The sequence below is a fragment of the Lissotriton vulgaris genome, chromosome 10 (genome assembly GCF_964263255.1).
Source record: "Lissotriton vulgaris chromosome 10, aLisVul1.2, whole genome shotgun sequence".
Classification (NCBI taxonomy): domain Eukaryota; kingdom Metazoa; phylum Chordata; class Amphibia; order Caudata; family Salamandridae; genus Lissotriton; species Lissotriton vulgaris.
The window spans coordinates 198,189,928-198,207,686 of NC_141698.1; the positions used below are offsets into that span (position 1 = coordinate 198,189,928).

General features: G+C 45.7%; 1 protein-coding gene across 2 annotated transcripts in view; it reads right to left on the reverse strand.

The window, feature by feature from the left end:
- LOC147684976 (solute carrier family 22 member 13-like) overlaps window positions 1–17,759 on the reverse strand; it is a 334,900-nt gene that overhangs the window by 132,519 nt on the left and 184,622 nt on the right. For both annotated transcript variants that reach the window (XM_086940876.1, XM_086940875.1), the window contains exons 5-6: window positions 7,720–7,840; window positions 4,035–4,129 (exon numbers count right to left, since the gene is read on the reverse strand). In XM_086940876.1, coding sequence (XP_086797002.1) covers window positions 4,035–4,129; window positions 7,720–7,840 — 216 coding nt within the window. The remainder of the gene's footprint in view (window positions 1–4,034; window positions 4,130–7,719; window positions 7,841–17,759) is intronic.

A 17,759-nucleotide genomic window follows, 5' to 3' on the forward strand; every position in this document is an offset into this window, starting at 1 on the left:
TTTCTATTTCCACTGGGACCTCCTGTTGGGAACAATAAATCGCACAATTTGGAAAACAATGCTTTGTGAATCTCTGCAAGCAAGCCCTGGTATGGAGGTTATTACATCTTCTTCTGATACAAGCTAATTCGCATCCTTTAGGGACAAGGTAATACTCTCATATAGAGAAGGCATCTGGCTAGGTGTTTGTTGCATTGCTAACCAATGTATTCTTCTTCTGTTATTAGTAAGTGTTAACCTTTCATCTAGGGATGTTTTTACAACAGAACAAATTCGAGAAACTGGTGGCTCCAGTTCCGGGATCAATGAGTTACGATCGCTGTTGTGCTGAGGCCGGGCAGCAAAATCAATGACCCTATGCCACATCCTGGCTCTATCAGGATGTAATCTATTGTAGGTGAGTGGCCAACTCTGTTAAAAGTATGCTTCCCGGGGAGTCTGATTTTGTGCGCCAGTTACACACCCGTAATAAGTTGTTTTGAGTGAATGCTTTATCTCAATACTGTATTCATTAACTTTGTTAGTGTGGTTGTTCTTTGACCTGTTGTGCTGTTTGCCTATGTGTGTTGCTCCTCATCCTGATTTGGCCATTCTTATCCTTGGTCCCAAACAGCAATATGTACCTAGGACGCAAGCTATGGCTCTTGCTTCGTTGTTTCTCCTGGTAGTTATGTAGGTGACTGTGAAGCTCTCTTTGAGTGTGCTCTGCCCATTGAATTGAAATGTGCAGCTAGGAAGCAGGCACAGGTGTCTACAGAGATGTTATAGCTTGCCACCCTGGGCAAAGGGTTGTTGATGCTCTTCACTGTCCGCCCAAAACTGGCTGAGTTTTTTCTCTTTATATGTGCAGCAATTTTGCCCAGAAAGCATCTGTCCTAGATCTCAAGACATCCCTTCTCAATGCCCTTCAAAGTTGGTTAACTCACCTTATTATCCACCTGATGTGGTGATTCTTCCTCAGGGTGCTGAAAGAGGGAACCTTTTGCCCAGAGCCTTTTCGACAAGCAGCTACTGCTGTTTCAGGGAGATCAGAAAATTCAGTTGATTAATGTTCCCAGTTCATCAGGAGATCCTGCAATGCCTTTGTTGTGTCAAGTATTTCCTTGCCATCTTGGATAAGGTTAGGCAGGTGTATATTTAATTCTCTTGTTGATTGTGTAAGATGTTGCCTCCTGTTCAACTACGGTCTTGAGTTCTCCTAGGGAGATTAATGGAACTATCTCTTGAGGACGATGATCGCCGTCAAGGTTTTCGCCGAGGCCAAGGGAGGATACTTGTTGCATTAGAGGTAAGCACAGCAAAGTATATGCTATCAGGGATGCTCCTGCTTTAGAATGAATTTATATCCCTGGGGGTTTGTCACCAGCGAAGCTACCGCTCAGGACCCAAAGCCTGAGATGCGCCGGAGTCCCTAATAACAGCTGGCCTTTCTTGTCGTTTTTATGCTGTGTCAAACTCTCTTGGTGCTTTATGCCCCAATGCTACTCTTGGGCTATCAGAATTTCATTTGGTTGCACAGCTCCCATCAGACACATGTTAAAGTCGCCCTCGACTATGAGAAGGATGTTGCTTTGCCCACATTTTAAGCTCGAAAGCTTTTCCGTAGGGGTTACTGAGAGCTCCAATCTCGCTTTATTGCTGGAGTGGATGTAAATCTTCACTGATAGGATGGTGTCAGGGAGACCAGCAGATGTTTTCAGGGCAGGTTATACAAATTGCAGTCCCTCCTGTTTTCCCTCGAGTTCTTTTCCCTCAATTTTGGTAGTTGCTGATAAGTAGGTTGCAAGACCACCTTTTTGGTGCCCGTGCTTTATGGCTTCAGTTGCCAGGATGATAACATTTTTGAAACCCTCCAGGGGCACAGTTTTCAATGCCCAGGTCTCCTGCAAGAACACCACATGGCAGGAATGTAAATACTGCATGGTCTGTGATGGTCCAATTTGCTGGCGAGGCTGCTAATATTCCAAGAACATATTCGTAGTTATCCTGTAAAGTTTTATATTCTCCTTGTCATAGCAGCTTTCTGGTTGTGTTGAGTGCTCCTGCCAGCCAGCCCCATTCCGGTCCGATGCTCTTGTGTTGGGGTGTTTCGGGGTATTCTCTCTGGCCAAGTTTGTGATCTGTACTAGAGATTTACTTAGGGCATTCCTCACGACCGAATAACATCTTTGTTTCCAGTTTAACCTGAGTTCCTCTTGTTAGATCGCTTGAGTGGGTGAGGATGCCTGGTAGTCTTAGGGACAGGTATTGAAATGCTCCAATTCTTAAAGATTTCTATGTGCTTTAGCACCCTCTGTGCCATGTTCTTCGTAATCACAAGTGACTCTGGTGTGTTTTCTAAGGTTCCCTAGGCCAGAATTTAGGAACTCAATTCAGCAAATGTCCTTTGCCAAAACATTCCCCAGAGATGGAATCAAGTGAGTGAACCTCAAAACATTACCTCTGTTTAAAATATCAACGGGCCTTTTCAAGATGTATTCTGGAAAGACAAGCATTCTTGTCCCCTCGCTTTTAGTCATAGTCTGTGCCTCATGAAATTTAGTAGCCGGAGGCGTTGTCTGTGAATGCTTCCAGGTCGATTAATTTGCCAGTTTATTGTTTGGGCTGGATTTTTATTCTCCTCCGTACCAGAGACACTCTGAATCTGCTCACCCTAAATGTCTGTTTTTCTAACAAAGTTTTTAAGCATTGAATTAGCACCGTGCCATCTATGCTGAGCTAGAAAGTGACAAGATCTTTTGACATCTTTATAGCAAAGCCTTACAGCATATGATTAGCTAGTGCCATCCTTGCTGAACTCAGGAAATCTAAAAGCACTTGGTGGAGGAGAGGAACGGTGGGGTCGGGGAGAGAAAATGAGGGAGGAGCCCTGGGAAATACAAAAAGCAGCTTCAAAACTGTTGTATTCACACTGGATGGCACAACGCAGTGCATAATGAGCCGCCAGCCTTAGACATATAGATGACTAGAAAGAAGGAAGACACAAGAGTGGACATTATGACACAGGGCTGACTTTAGCACTGGTGGCACCCGGTGCGACAATCATTATTAGTGCCCCACACCCTATGACTGCCTCCTCGAACCTGTCACTACCACCAGGCAAAAGTAACCCCCATCTCTACAATCATAAGGTATTGCTGAACACAGCGCCTCTCCCCCTGAGGTCAGCCCTCCTCCACAGGTCAGAGCCAGGTGAGGCCGCACCAGTCGCACTGCCTTAAAGCCGACCCTGTTATGACAAATAGGAGGTCCAAGAGCTACATAGTGGTGGGAAATTATAAAAGGTAGAAATGAGGGGGATCAAGGAGTGCCTGTCAGGACACCAACATCAAAGCAATCTATTGGAGGGATATGAGGGTCAGAAGAAACCACCAAGATCGAAAGGAGTCTGACCGCAAGCCCAAACTTCCCAACCCGATAATATCTGCACTTAGACGTCAACCAGTTGCCTGATTACAATTCTGAATGCATAAATACTTACACACTTGGGTACTCCTGGAAACATGTAACTGTCACAGATCTCCTAGACTTCTCCTAAAATTATTTGTGAAATCCCCAAAAAGTTGAATTCTTGCTCTCCCATAAGAGTATTGTCAGTGGAAGCAAATTTCTGGTCGATGCCTTAATATTTCCAGAACATTTTATATATAAACATACAGATGTGTGAATGCCTCAACCTCAGCATAGGCTTCGTATTTCGTGATATTTTGGTCAGACGTTTACATCTGTCACCCATCTATAAGTGTTTGTCATTTAGGTCGGTGGTCAATAAAGTTGAATGCAGTATTTTAGTAACAATCAAATCTATAAGCTAAGCTGTATATGCACATTGGATTTTGTCATGAAAAAAAGCACTGTCGTCTTTTTGGCGTGTTTGCTGTCTTGCACTTATCTGATCTTTCTAGTGATGGATTCTTCGTCCTGGCTACTGATAAACTGAAGAGTGACAAGCAGTGGGAAGGATGGGGGATGATGTCCTCAAGTGACACTATACAAACAGTTTAAATCTCACATTATGATACAAATGTGCTTACCATAAAAAACATGTGATTATCGTTATTTTCCTTAGGCGTGGTTTCCTGAAGAGGTCGAGCATGTTTCCTGATGCAGTTTTCGTTCCTTCAGATAGCTTCAACAAAGAAAAATTGTAGAGTTCACTAAGAAAATAATGAAAATGAGCAAGCTGACTTAAATAAATGTAGGGCCACAGAATGGGGCATGGTCGATTTATTTTCTTCCACAAACATTCGTATGTCTAATCAGATGATCTATGATGGTTGGGTGCAAGCGCCATGACACTTGCTGGACTGTAGGATTACTAAGGAGGGGTGAAGGCCACTGCACAGTGTCTGAGAGTGGGGGAGAGGGGCTTGGGGGGGGGGGGGCGGGTAGTGCATATGAAACCTTTGCGCTAGGTCCCGCGTCTCTGCTCCTGCTCTCCTCATGAAACTCGAGGAACAGGAAGCAGGCCCCACTGATCAATCACAACACTTCAATGCAGCATTGTGATTGGTAAGCACCCAGGCTCCCCTGACCAATCACAACGGTGCAGTCAACGCTTAATGATGTTATCGCTGATGCCATTTCAGAAGTCATACGTATATAGTAAACGAAGGCTCCCTCATTAACAATGCATATCAGCATATACAGTAACATTAATTATGCATGTATGAGAGTAGAGGGAGAATGGGTCATTCTCTGACCCTTGCACTCATGCAGTGGGTGTGGCTTGCTGAAAGCTATTTGCCCAGTCCTTATTATGTTGACAACAATCCTCATCTGTGATTCATACTTTGGCTACTGGCTGTCCTGAAGGTGGGGTTTGATTTATCAGTCAAATATCAGTTTTAAATATATTTTGGAAATTCAACCTTTTTTCTCAAAACAACAACTTATGAGCCCTGTAAGCACACACATTGGCATCTCCAATACTTGCTTTTCAATGTTGATAGATATGTTAATTCAACCAAGCAAAAACGTCCAATTTAGTAGGGGGGGGGGGCGACTGAGACATAGTTGGAGAGCTAACAGTAGCCCAAAACTATTCGTTTGAGAAGCCAATTCCAGATTAATTTGCAGGCTGGCAGGACTTTCAGTGGGACGGGTCCTGCTGAGTTCTAAAAAGCAGGTGCTGACACGGGTCACTATCGGGCACCCCATTTTTGTCCTCACCCTCAGGATGGGAAAACGATCTTACCTCTGCAGCAGTACCAGCATTCACTGCCTTTGATGTAACTTCAAAGGGACTCGTTATGGGTCTTTCCCAGTCTCATTATTTCAGAACTGAAGCATTTTCAATATTGTTTACAACGGAGCCATAGTTGTTGCTTATTCATGTTATGCAAATAACACCTATTGAAGAAGCTAATAGGCCTGGCTTGTTGTAATAATCCACATTTGTAAAGTGCACAATCACCTGTAAGGGTCTCTAGGCGCTGGGGGCCGTCGGGAAGATTAAGCAAGCTATTGCCCAGAGTCACGTGGTGCTGGGCTAATCTGCCGCCAGTGCCGGGGATCGAACCATGATCCCCAGATTCCGGAGTCAGTCGACCTAGCCGTGGCGCCACACCTTGTAAGTGTAATGTTGCATGTTATGCTATATATATCTGGATGTAGTGACAGAAGTGGCAAAATTGCAGTCCGGCGGCACACTATGCTAAACATAGGTTTTCAGCTTCTTGCTTTAAGCCACGCCCTTAATTACATGGGCCACGCCCCTTTGAGAGACTCTCCCGTTTTTTCATCTCTCTTAAAGCCCTGCATGCTGGCTTTCAGTATATAAAAGTATTCATGGATCAGGCTGTTCAGTATCAACAGATTTTTCAATATTCAATTTTTCAGACTTCCCTGGACATAAGCAAATCAAATTACAAACCACACAGAAAGCTAGTATACTGTTCAGGCGCACAACACCCATTGAACCCCCGACGTGTGTGTCAGCCTGGCTGACGACGATCTAATTGCAGCCACACCCGAGTACTTAACAGGTCTTTAAAAGACAATTTACTTGTAAATTAGGCTTTTGTTGTGTTTTAACCCCTTCTTTCAGTCATTCTGTCTATGGTTCGAAGAATTAGCCCCCCCCCCCGAAATATTTTTCAGCCCCCCCCCCGATATTTGGCTCTAGTTGCCCGCCTGATACTGTTTATAGTAGCGAACAGCAGTAGTTTTTTATGGTACTTTTCAACGAAACACTCCTCTGGGAATCTGAATGGCATTTTGAGGTCGCCCAAGAAAAGTTACCTCTTGTCAATCTTCACAAAACTTTCTAAAATTAAATTTAGGACCATGCACAATTTGGGAAAGAATGAACAGACTTGTTAAAAGGGACATTAAAGAACAAAAGGAAGGATTTCCCTATGAACTAGTTGATCTCACTTAACAGTCTCTCCCTTTCCTTCTGTTTATATACTACTGAGAACCCTTTGTCAACCATGGCAATGTAGCAATTAGTCTAAGAATGTTGGTTGAAGGGACCTCAAAGTTATGACTGAAACCTATGACTGAGTTTGCAAGCTATGGGGATCAACTTATTCATAACGACCTCCAACTCACTGTTCATGACCTCCAATGTTGCCATGGTTACACAGTATGTGTACTTAGATCCAATGGACACAACCAATGGCTTTGGGAAAGGGTGTGACCCAAGCACCCCTACCATCTGTGTCCTAAAACACATTGCATATAGCCTTTGACTATGCGCACCAAGCTTTGGATGAAGGGTGTACCCTCTTTCCTTGTCCTGTGTCCAGTTCCAGTGCTGCTTAAACCCATGAGAGCTCCGATTACAAGGTTTAGTAAGAGACCAGGCCCTCCACCCACCGCCTGTGCCGCCTGAATCAACTGTGCATGGCCTTTGCTGGTTTTCAGAACTAATAATGATGTTAGGACATAGAGTTGACTGATCAGGGTTCACAAGGTCAATACATCAAATCCTTTAAGGGCGGGATATAAGAAAGCCAGTCACTGAACTTCCTGAGGGTCTTTCGATGCAAGAGACACCTTTTCTTGTGTACTGCTTTCAAATACATCAATTTCCTTTTTGATGTCTGTCGAGACTGGGAATCCACAGTACTGCCATGAATCGGACTAATTTCTCGCCAGTTGGAATGCATGAGTAGCACTGACCTCTCCTTTGAATCTGTGATTAGGTCAATAAGATGGAGGTGATCTCAGGGCTAGGATCCTTTAACTACTATATGCAACCCCTGACTTGACTCCTACTTCATTACGGCATTTACTTGTTCATAAATGCGGAAGATGCACAAACCCTAAGTGTAGTAGGGAAGGTATTATTTTTTTCTCAATGAAGAGATGGTGAACCTGAGTCAATTTTTCTCTAATTAAGTCCTGTGACTACTAATACTTCAGCCATATTGTTTACACAAGGATGGCAGTATTAAAGCACCAGACATATGCTCATCCCTGTCACATTGTATAAATTTGAAGCCTTAATAGGGATAATAATTCTCAACACATAAGAAATATTTTGAATGCTTGTTCAACATCCTTGCTGGGAGCTAAGTGAGTTGAGCATCACAATTGCAAAGACGTCCGTGCAATCCTTGAAGGCCGCAAAGCGCTACCCCAGATTTTCAATAAATTAGTGATGTTGAGTTGTGTGATCACCCCTATTGTATGCAAAGAAGAGTCAATTTTATGGGTTCATTGCACTTTGAGAATAATCAAATCGACAGTGTTCATGCATGTGCTCCCTACCTGCTCAAGCAGTTCTTCTGGTATTTTTCTCTTGTTGATTTTGGCTGCCTTCTGAAGAAGGTTTTTAGCATCCTGGCTTTTCCCTTGTGTTAACAGCCAGCGAGGCGACTCCGGAAGAATCCTATGGGAGATAACAAATAAAGCAAAGAAAATAATCAATTCACTGCAAAACTAGCACTTCAGAAGCAAAAGAGTTTGGCAGTGAAAATTAATAAGTAAGTGACTGGATATGTACATTTTGAATTGCGGCTGTTGATAAAATTCTATTGAGAAATGAAAGTCTGTGGAGCTCGTCAATAACTCTAGTATGCCCTTGAATTGTGTTTATGGGTCCAGCCCAAAAGTGAGAGTGCATGTAAAGAGTATGTGCCAATAACTAATCTTCTTGACTGGCTTCACAGAAAATAATCCTTTTTAACACATGACTGTGCTAAATGTCTACACTGCATCACTCTTTCCACCCCCTTTAGCCCTTAAAACTTTCTGGATGTATGTGTGGTGCCCACTCAATAGCGAGGGGTGATCAGTGATGGGAATGGCCTTGAGTTGGATAAAAGGCATGAGCGCAATAGGAAGGGGTACAGGAGCGCCAATCACAATAGTCAAAGAAGGCATCCTAAGCAATATTAATGGAAGCTCTTATCCAAACGACCCAGTCCCCCTCTCATTCACCACAACAGCACACAAATATCCCTTCACTGAGCACTTACCCTCTTTATATCTTCCTAAATCCAGAGAACACTTTGAGCAGTTTGTCCCTTTCTCACTGTCGATGAACTGTGTTATTTCTCCAGGAGTTACTCCTAGCCATATTGTGAAAATCTAATTGCTGGGCTTCATCCTGAAAAGCGACATCGAGCTCCTTCGGCAAATCAGCACCATTGTGAAGTGGTCTTGATTTCAACAACTAAATCTGAGGATCAGAAAAAAGTAATCCTCAATTGTCACTTCAAGCAGTAAATCAGGCCCTGATAGTGTGAAAGCTCGGCAAGGGCAATGCCCAGCTCTCTGCGCCCCCGCTACTCCAGCATTCACCTGCTCCGCTCTCCAAAATCAGTGCAATGAGCAATAACCTGGATGCTATGCACTAGTTTCCAAGTGATGTGTGCAACAGTCTAATAATGACTTACCTGGCCTGCAAAGAGGTCCACACAAACCCTTCCTTATCTAGATGTCCACAATAAATGTGAAGCTATGAAGTGTTCCACCTGGAGAGCTCCCTACTCAAGAGGCCAGAAACTTTAAGGCTGGGTTTCACAGGCTGTATCTCCTGATCATGGAAACACCTCACACTGTGGATGTGATGCACCCCTTGCTCATCTTCTTTTTGAAAGAGCTTAACTCTTCTGTTGAAGGTTTATATGGATGACACATAGTTGGTGTTCTCTTTTAAAGAACATTCTGTGGTGGTCTTTCATAATTTCAAGGAATGCCTGAAAAATGTTGCTGTCTGGATGAATGGAAACTGCCGGAAACTGAATACAGAAAATACTGAGGTCTTGTTCTTCAGTCAGGCATCACCCCACTGCCCCCCCATCAAATCTCTGGTGGCCCATGGAGCTAAATCCGCCCCAAATTCCAGCAGATTCAGCAAGAAACTTGGGAATCAGGCTTGATAATGATCTATCATTCACGACACAGGTAAGTCACATCTCATCTACTTGATTCTGGAAGCTGAGATCCATTTGGAAATGTATACACTTACTGCCGAAGGAATGCCGTAAGATCACGGTCCATGTTCTGCTGACTACACAGCTGGACTATGCCAACAGCCTCTATCTGGGGCTACCTGCCTATCTGACTCACAGGCTACAAATAATTCAGAACTCCGCTGCAAGGCTGATTCGGCGGTTACACCCCCGGTATCATAGCTCCCCTCACTTGAGACAGTGGCACTGGCTTCCGGTAACCAGGAGGATAGAGTTTGTCACTGACCCTGGCCTTTAGAGCCACTAGGGTCATAGGTCTTTAGTATCTCAGGCAAAGGTTGTACCATATCATCAGGAACGGGTCCTGAGATCCAATCCCTCATGGCTCCTTCCGGTTCCTCGTTTTTCTAAAGCCTGCCAAGGTGACAGGTCCTTTCCGGTAGAAATAACAAAACTCTGGAACTCTCTGCCGGTCCTCCTGCACCTGAATGAGTCATAACTAGAGTTCAGGAGGGCCTTAAAACCTGGCTCTTTATTCAAGCATAGCCTCTTGGTCGATCCTCTTGTTAGTCGTCTGCTAGCGTTGGGACACCTCTTCTGAGGTAGCCGTGCACTCTTTAAATGTCTATTACATTACATTAAGGAAACTCTCACAGAGACGGTAAAGCGAGACCTCCTCTACCTTTGTACAAGAACTTCAGAAAAGTACAAATTCAAATTTGTGGGTTAATGCACATAGATTCCACTGAGGTAAGCTTTCCGCAGCTACCTTCTTAGATCCATTTCACCAACCCTCTCGGATTGTCTGCCACTTGATCGACACTACACAACACCCCCTCTCGCATTAGGATATATAGACCCACGCTTGGCTGGGTTTGCCTTCCTTCTCCTATTCCACAATTCTCTCAAATAACTTTTATCTAACCTTCACCTACACTCACACTGACCATCATCAGTAACTCCCAGCTGTTTGATTAAACAAATATGATGTGTAAAACAGGTTAGAGTGCCCAGATTTGAAACTCATGTATCTACTGTCAGCCTTCTTCCAAAGGATCTAGTTACTCACAAACTAATTACTACAAGGTATTGAACATGGGTTGGTACTGCCAGTATTTAGATCTGCTCAAACCTAAAGACAGTACACTAAAGCTCTCTCCCAGGCTTCCACACAGGTATGTCCCCTACTTTGACGTTCCATCATTAGAGGTATCTAGCATGTTCCACCGCCCAGTCCAAAACAACTGCCACATGCTTTCCAGACCTTCTTAGTCCCATTGAGATGCTATGTCACAGCCTCCTCCAACTCATTCAGCCTTAGGAATGTTGTCTGTCATAGTGCAAGGTAATGAGAGTACTGCAAAAATATAAACTTTATTCGGATTTTTACAATCCATAAAAGCAGTACAATTAAAAATCTTCAGTGAGATCTGATTACCAATTACTTAAAAGCATCAAAAAAGAATTTCGGAAATATATACAGTAACATTAAAATTTAAAGGTTTTTCCTATGGCTGTATATACATTTCAGAAAATTGAGGACATGGTAACATGTGGCTTCGGTGTCCAAAAGCTGCAAGCTCAACATGGCTGCTCTACATTGTCTGAGACCCCAAGATTTTAAAAGGGTCAGTAGCCAGAGTTTGCGGTGTTCCTGATAAAATTTACAGAACAGAACTGTATGTAAGGTGGATTGACCTGATATCCCGTCACATGGGCATGGAGGTGGATTTAGGTCCCAAACGTTTGGTATTGGGAAAACTACCAGTTTGTGAAATATGTTCAGTCTGAATCTTATCAGGAGAAATCGTTCAAAAATACCAATGTCAAGGTTTAAATAGGGCTGCATTGAAAGGGTAGATTGAACCAGCATGGCATGCTGCGCCGACTGTTTCCCAGCTTCTGCCTGAAGTCTCAAGTTAGTCAGATGGTCCAACGCTCGCTTTTTTAAGTTATCGTTTGATAGTTCTCCAATTTTTTCGGGATTAAGATAATATTTTTCTATTCCAAGGTCGCAAAGAAAGGTCCGAATATAGGCCAGCCATTTAATTTTTAAAACGTAGTCCAGAGACATTGCATCCGCCAATATTGTTTTTGTGAGGTCGTTTTTATCTGACGCCCAAATACGTCGCCAGAGAAGAAGTGGTTGGATTTTGGCAAGATCTTCGATGTATGGTGCCCCTAATTCTAAGTGGCAGGCGTAAACAGAGGAAGTTTTGGGGGCAGATAGGATGAATCTGAAAAACTTATTTTCTGCGATTTGCAGAGAGGTAACATCCGTGTGTCCCCATAGTCCTGCTCCATATAAAGCTGTAGATTGGCACTTGGCTTTATATATGGTTATCAGTTCCCTGGGCGGACGTTTTCCTAATTTTTGAGAAAACGACACCAAAGCGGCTAATGCTCTTTTAAAACAATGTTTTCTGGCTTCTACAGCTGGTTTCCAGGAGAGTTTATTGTCTATCATGACCCCCAAATAACAGTATTCGTTTGTTAAGTCAACTTTTTGGCTGTCGAGGTAGATAGAGTTTTGCTGTTTTTTCCCGACCCCAGCCTTCATTACGAAAGTCTTTTTCACATTTATATGGAGGTCAAGAGTCTTCATAAACTGGGAGTATCTATTTAGGGACCTTTGGAGTTCAAGGGGAGTTTGTGCGAGGAGGACGGCGTCATCCGCATACAGCAGAGCGGGGATCGGGCGATGTTTGGCCAATGGGAGGTCACGGGCACCCTTTAGTAGCTCAACCTCCAAGTTGTTAGTATAGAGGGAGAAAAGGAAGGGTGCCAGGACACATCCTTGTCTGACCCCACGCTCGACTGTGAAGGACGCCGTCAGTTCTCCCTTTATCCCGTAGCGAACTCTTGCGGATGGATTGGAATAGAGTTCCCTTAAAAAGTTCAGGAGTGGTGGGTCTACCCCCATCTGTGCTAAAAGTGACCACAATTTTGTGTGGGAGACGCAGTCGAAAGCCGCGGACAGATCTACATAGGTCATATAAAGTTTTGCTTTCTTTGCATGCACATATTTTCCGAAGATTATTGATAAATTTAGGGCTTGTTCCACGGTACCTAATCCTTTTCTGAATCCGAATTGAAGGTCGGATAGGATGCCTCTTTCTTCCGCCCAGTCCTGAAGTCTTTCTAAAATCACTCTTCCTGCTATTTTTCCCAGTGAGTCCAGCAGGGAAATTGGGCGGTAGCAGGCGGGGTCCATACGATTACCTTTTTTAAAAATCGGCACCATAATAGACCTAGTCCAGGACTCCAGAATTCCTATTTTTGCCGTGGCGGTGCAGACCCTTGCTAGAATTGGTGCCCAAAGTTCTGTTTGATGTTTAAAAAGGTCTGCCGGGACACCATCCGGCCCTGGAGCTTTTCCTTTTTTTGTAGAGTTCAATGCCACAAGGATCTCAGGAATTTCAAAATTTATATCTATAGGGTATGGTAGGAATGTTTTTTCCTCTTCTTCCAGCTCTTGGTCAGAAATTGGTTTTTGGAAGATAGTGGTGAAATGTGATACCCAAGTTGCAGCGTCTATGGCGGCTTCGATTCTTGGGCAAGTCTCGTCTGCCAAAAAAGGAGTTCTTAAAATTCTCCAGAAGGCTTTAGAGTTTTTTTCCTGGGCACTGGTGTGGAGTTCGTGCCACAGCACTTGCTTCAGTTCCTCTTTCCTCTTTTTCCTTATTTTATGATATTCACTTCTAAGAGTGGCTATTGTACTGGGATCCCTTTCGTTTTTATTTAAGGCTAACTTTAATTTTTTATGAGCCTTAGTGCACTCTTGATTAAACCAGCCATTAGGCCGGAATGAGCCGAGTTTTTGTTTTCTTGTGAGTAACACCTTAATTTTTTCCATAATTTGGGCGAAGTTAGTTAGAAGCTCCGTGTCGTTAGTAGCTATATCCAAGCAGATTTTAATTTCGGGATAGACTGATCTTATTAGCTCTTTGGTGAGTTCCTCTGGATTTATCCTCTCCCATTTTATGGTATACCCATTTACTTTATCCATATTGATATTTTCCTGAGTCAATGCACTGGCTATTGTTGCTGGAGAACATTTTTGATAATTTAGTGAGACTTCCAGAGTTAGTATTGCATGGTCACTTTGAGAATTCGGTATTACTTCGAAGTTCTTTACTCTTAACTGTAAGGATGCTGATATAATTATAAAGTCTACCGTAGTTTGGTAACCTCTTCCAATATAGGTAGGTGCAAGCGAGTTTTCCCCATAGTCCAAGGTGTTTACTATCTGGAGATCCAGATCGGATAGGAGATCATTCATTTGCCTTCCCATTTTGTTGTGCGAAAAATGGGTAAGTGAGAGGCCGTCTTCTGTCACCATTCCAGGGCATTTTCTTTTTGATTGGGTACAGGCGTGAAGATTGAAGTCGCCTGTCCATAATATTGTTGCCGGGCCTCCTTCTCCTTGTTGCATTCTAAAAGTAGTAAGTTTTTCGTGGAGGTGGGCCAAGACTCTCTCAAAGTCCAATTCATCCAGATTATTATAAAAATTGATAATAATCATTGACTCTCTTTTCTGGAGGTAAAGACCAAGGATCTGTAAATTTGGCGCCAGTTCTATGACCTTTATTTTAACGTTTTGGATAGTGTTAGCTATGTAGATACACAGACCTCCCTTTGGTCTGCCTGTGTGTCCCGACTGCGCGAGAGACGAGTACGTTTTGTACCCCTGCAGGTGATATTCTTGTAGTGACCATGTCTCCTGCAGGCATAGTACTTGATGGTTAAGCGTGTGGTACAGGATTGTCCCATCCTCTATTTTTGTCCTTAATCCAGCGATGTTCCACGAGATCAGGCTTAGGATTGTTAAGCTGTCCCTTGAGCTTGTTGTACTTTTTAATTCATTAAGGATCTCGGGAGCTGGTGGAATCTCTAGGTCTGGAGGGACTGATGGGGGTACCATGGGTTCCAAACAGTCTGTATGAGTTTGGGAATATTCCTGCGGTTGTGGTAGTCAGTCAACGCACTCCAGGGGACTATATCTGTTTGCTAATTGGAGGCCATTCCAGCTATCCCAACGTGTGGGGTCATTATACTTTGTCTGATGATCCTGTCCACTCCATTCGTCCCTATCTCTGCCGTGATGGTTTAGGCCTAGTGGGTTGAATGGGGGAAACCATCCTTGCCGCGGCTGTTGCCATAAGTGGGTGTTGTGATGCATGGGTTGCTGAGGTTGCCACCATTGTTGGGGGGTATGATGTGGATGTTGAGGTGGGTTAACAGGAGGTTGGGTGGCAAGGTGTGTGGGTTGGGGAAATAAGGCGGGTGGTTGCCACTGGAAAGCTGATTGTTGTAAATTTTTCGAAAAACGTGGCCTATCTGGATACTGTTGGTGATGGTACATGTTGTATTCAGAGGAATTTATAGGGCCGGTGTTTGATGGGTGTACATAAAAGGGGAAATTTTGCCTTGAGGATGGGGGTAGGAAGTAAGACAAGGGAAGGGGATTTATTTTTGTGGCAGGTCCTCTATTGGGCGAATTGCAAATGTAGTTTGATGCCCCTATCTCCCTAAATTTGATGCTGATGACGTCCCCCGCTATTGCCTTCGTGCTTCTACCAACCCAATCTCCTCTACGTGCGGAGAAGATGTCACCCCTAATATGGGCGGGTAGTGGTCTATGGAGTTGGAGCCACTGGGCACATTTGTTCCTCAGCTCTGCGAAAGTTTCTCTTGCGCCCTCCTTCAGTGGGGGAACCGCTGTTAACACCACCACGAAGGGAGAAGCTTCCGGGGGTAAGTTAATTATTTTAGGCCGAGGTTGCTTAGTCTTCAGGTCTGATGGTTTTTCTTGGGTGGGGGTCTCTGCTGGGATGGTGGGGATTCCTTTTGTTTGTCTGTTATTTGTTTTTGATTGACCTACTGGACCTGTTTGTATAGCAGAGGAAAGATCTACCGCCTCCGGGATGTTTTGGGAGACGTCCAGATTGCTCCCTTTTTTTGCTAAAGAATGTGTTACTGCCACTTTTCTGGTTAGTGAGATGTTAGACTTATCTGTTATGCCTGTTATTTGTTTGGTACTGGATGGTTTTTTATGGAGTATTTCCTTTGCTCCCTGCATTGGGGCGGGACCATTCCTGCTTGAATTACAACTGCATTTGGTGTTGATTAATGACGTGAGTCTGTCCAATTTTGATATAAGAGGTTTGATCTGCGCTGTGATTTTGGCTTCAAGATCGGATTTTAGGTCCATAACCATGTTTTCCACCCAACAGGGGATACCTGCCGAGGAATTTGGGGTAGGTGTGATCAAATTATGGTTCTTTATTTTTGTTTTTGGATTTTCCTTGATGATTGGCATTGCCTTGGGGAGGGTGGAGGTATTTTCCCTTATTTTTGTTGGTTCTAGGGTCGTTGCTGGAACAGGTGGTAGAGGATTACTGATGGCACTCTGATCTAATTTCTCAGCCGATGATTGACAGGCTTCTAAATCTGGGGTTGCGTCGAGATCGACGTATGATTGATCAGAGTCCGATTGGGTTACGGATAAATCTACGGAATTTGGAACAGTCATTGTGGGAACGAGGATTAATGGCAATGGTAAGGAGCAGTTATTAGCCACCTGGTGAACGGGGGAGTTTGCGGTGGCAAGTGAACCGAGCGAAGATCGTTTTGCCTGCATGAGGTCCAAGGAGACTCTTTTCTCCAGTAGGATGATGCTCTTGTCAATGGTGTCATTGACCCTGGATATAAAAAGGTCTATTGGGCCGGTCACTTGCGTCACCAATGTCGCTTTCTTGGACGCGCTTCTTGTTTTGGGACGCGTCATGAGTCCCGGTAATGTGCGTTTAGGATTCGTGGGGGCCTAGGGGGGATCGACGTGGAGTGCAGGGTGACAGGGCCGGGGCCGTCCTCTGCCGTCCTCGAACGGCCTCAAACGGCCCTGTCTTTGCCCAGTCTTCGCCCGAGCTGCGTCCCGCGCTGCGGGAGAGAGATGTTGTTAAGTAGGAGGCGTAAAGGGCGAGGGGCGGGCCAGCAGGGAGAGCGGACCGGAAGCTCTTCCTTGGTCTTGCAGGGACTTCTGGGAAATGAAGTCCCCGCACGCTCGCAGCCCCGCTGGTCCCTCGCGCCCCTTACCGCCTTGCTGCCTTGCTGCCGGTGTCCTCGCCTCAGTCCTTCAAGGTGCTGCCTCTACCAGCACCCACCTGTGAAGCGGCACCCGCGGAGCGGGTGCGGCGAAAGGTGGGCTGGGAGGCTGATGCGCTGCTTGGCTGGTGCGTGGCCGCGAAACTGATGCCTTCCGCTTGGATACAGATTAGGTAGGTGTCCCACAGAGTAGAGGAAGAGGGGCGCTTTTAGCGGACTTTGATGGGCGGGGGGCGGGCCAGCAGGGAGAGCGGACCGGAAGCTCTTCCTTGGTCTTGCAGGGACTTCTGGGAAATGAAGTCCCCGCACGCTCGCAGCCCCGCTGGTCCCTCGCGCCCCTTACCGCCTTGCTGCCTTGCTGCCGGTGTCCTCGCCTCAGTCCTTCAAGGTGCTGCCTCTACCAGCACCCACCTGTGAAGCGGCACCCACGGAGCGGGTGCGGCGAAAGGTGGGCTGGGAGGCTGATGCGCTGCTTGGCTGGTGCGTGCCCGCGAAACTGATGCCTTCCGCTTGGATACAGATTAGGTAGGTGTCCCACAGAGTAGAGGAAGAGGGGCGCTTTTAGTGGACTTTGATGGGCGGGGGGCGGGCCAGCAGGGAGAGCGGACCGGAAGCTCTTCCTTGGTCTTGCAGGGACTTCTGGGAAATGAAGTCCCCGCACGCTCGCAGCCCCGCTGGTCCCTCGCGCCCCTTACCGCCTTGCTGCCTTGCTGCCGGTGTCCTCGCCTCAGTCCTTCAAGGTGCTGCCTCTACCAGCACCCACCTGTGAAGCGGCACCCGCGGAGCGGGTGCGGCGAAAGGTGGGCTGGGAGGCTGATGCGCTGCTTGGCTGGTGCGTGGCCGCGAAACTGATGCCTTCCGCTTGGATACAGATTAGGTAGGTGTCCCACAGAGTAGAGGAAGAGGGGCGCTTTTAGCGGACTTTGATGGGCGGGGGGCGGGCCAGCAGGGAGAGCGGACCGGAAGCTCTTCCTTGGTCTTGCAGGGACTTCTGGGAAATGAAGTCCCCGCACGCTCGCAGCCCCGCTGGTCCCTCGCGCCCCTTACCGCCTTGCTGCCTTGCTGCCGGTGTCCTCGCCTCAGTCCTTCAAGGTGCTGCCTCTACCAGCACCCACCTGTGAAGCGGCACCCGCGGAGCGGGTGCGGCGAAAGGTGGGCTGGGAGGCTGATGCGCTGCTTGGCTGGTGCGTGGCCGCGAAACTGATGCCTTCCGCTTGGATACAGATTAGGTAGGTGTCCCACAGAGTAGAGGAAGAGGGGCGCTTTTAGCGGACTTTGATGGGC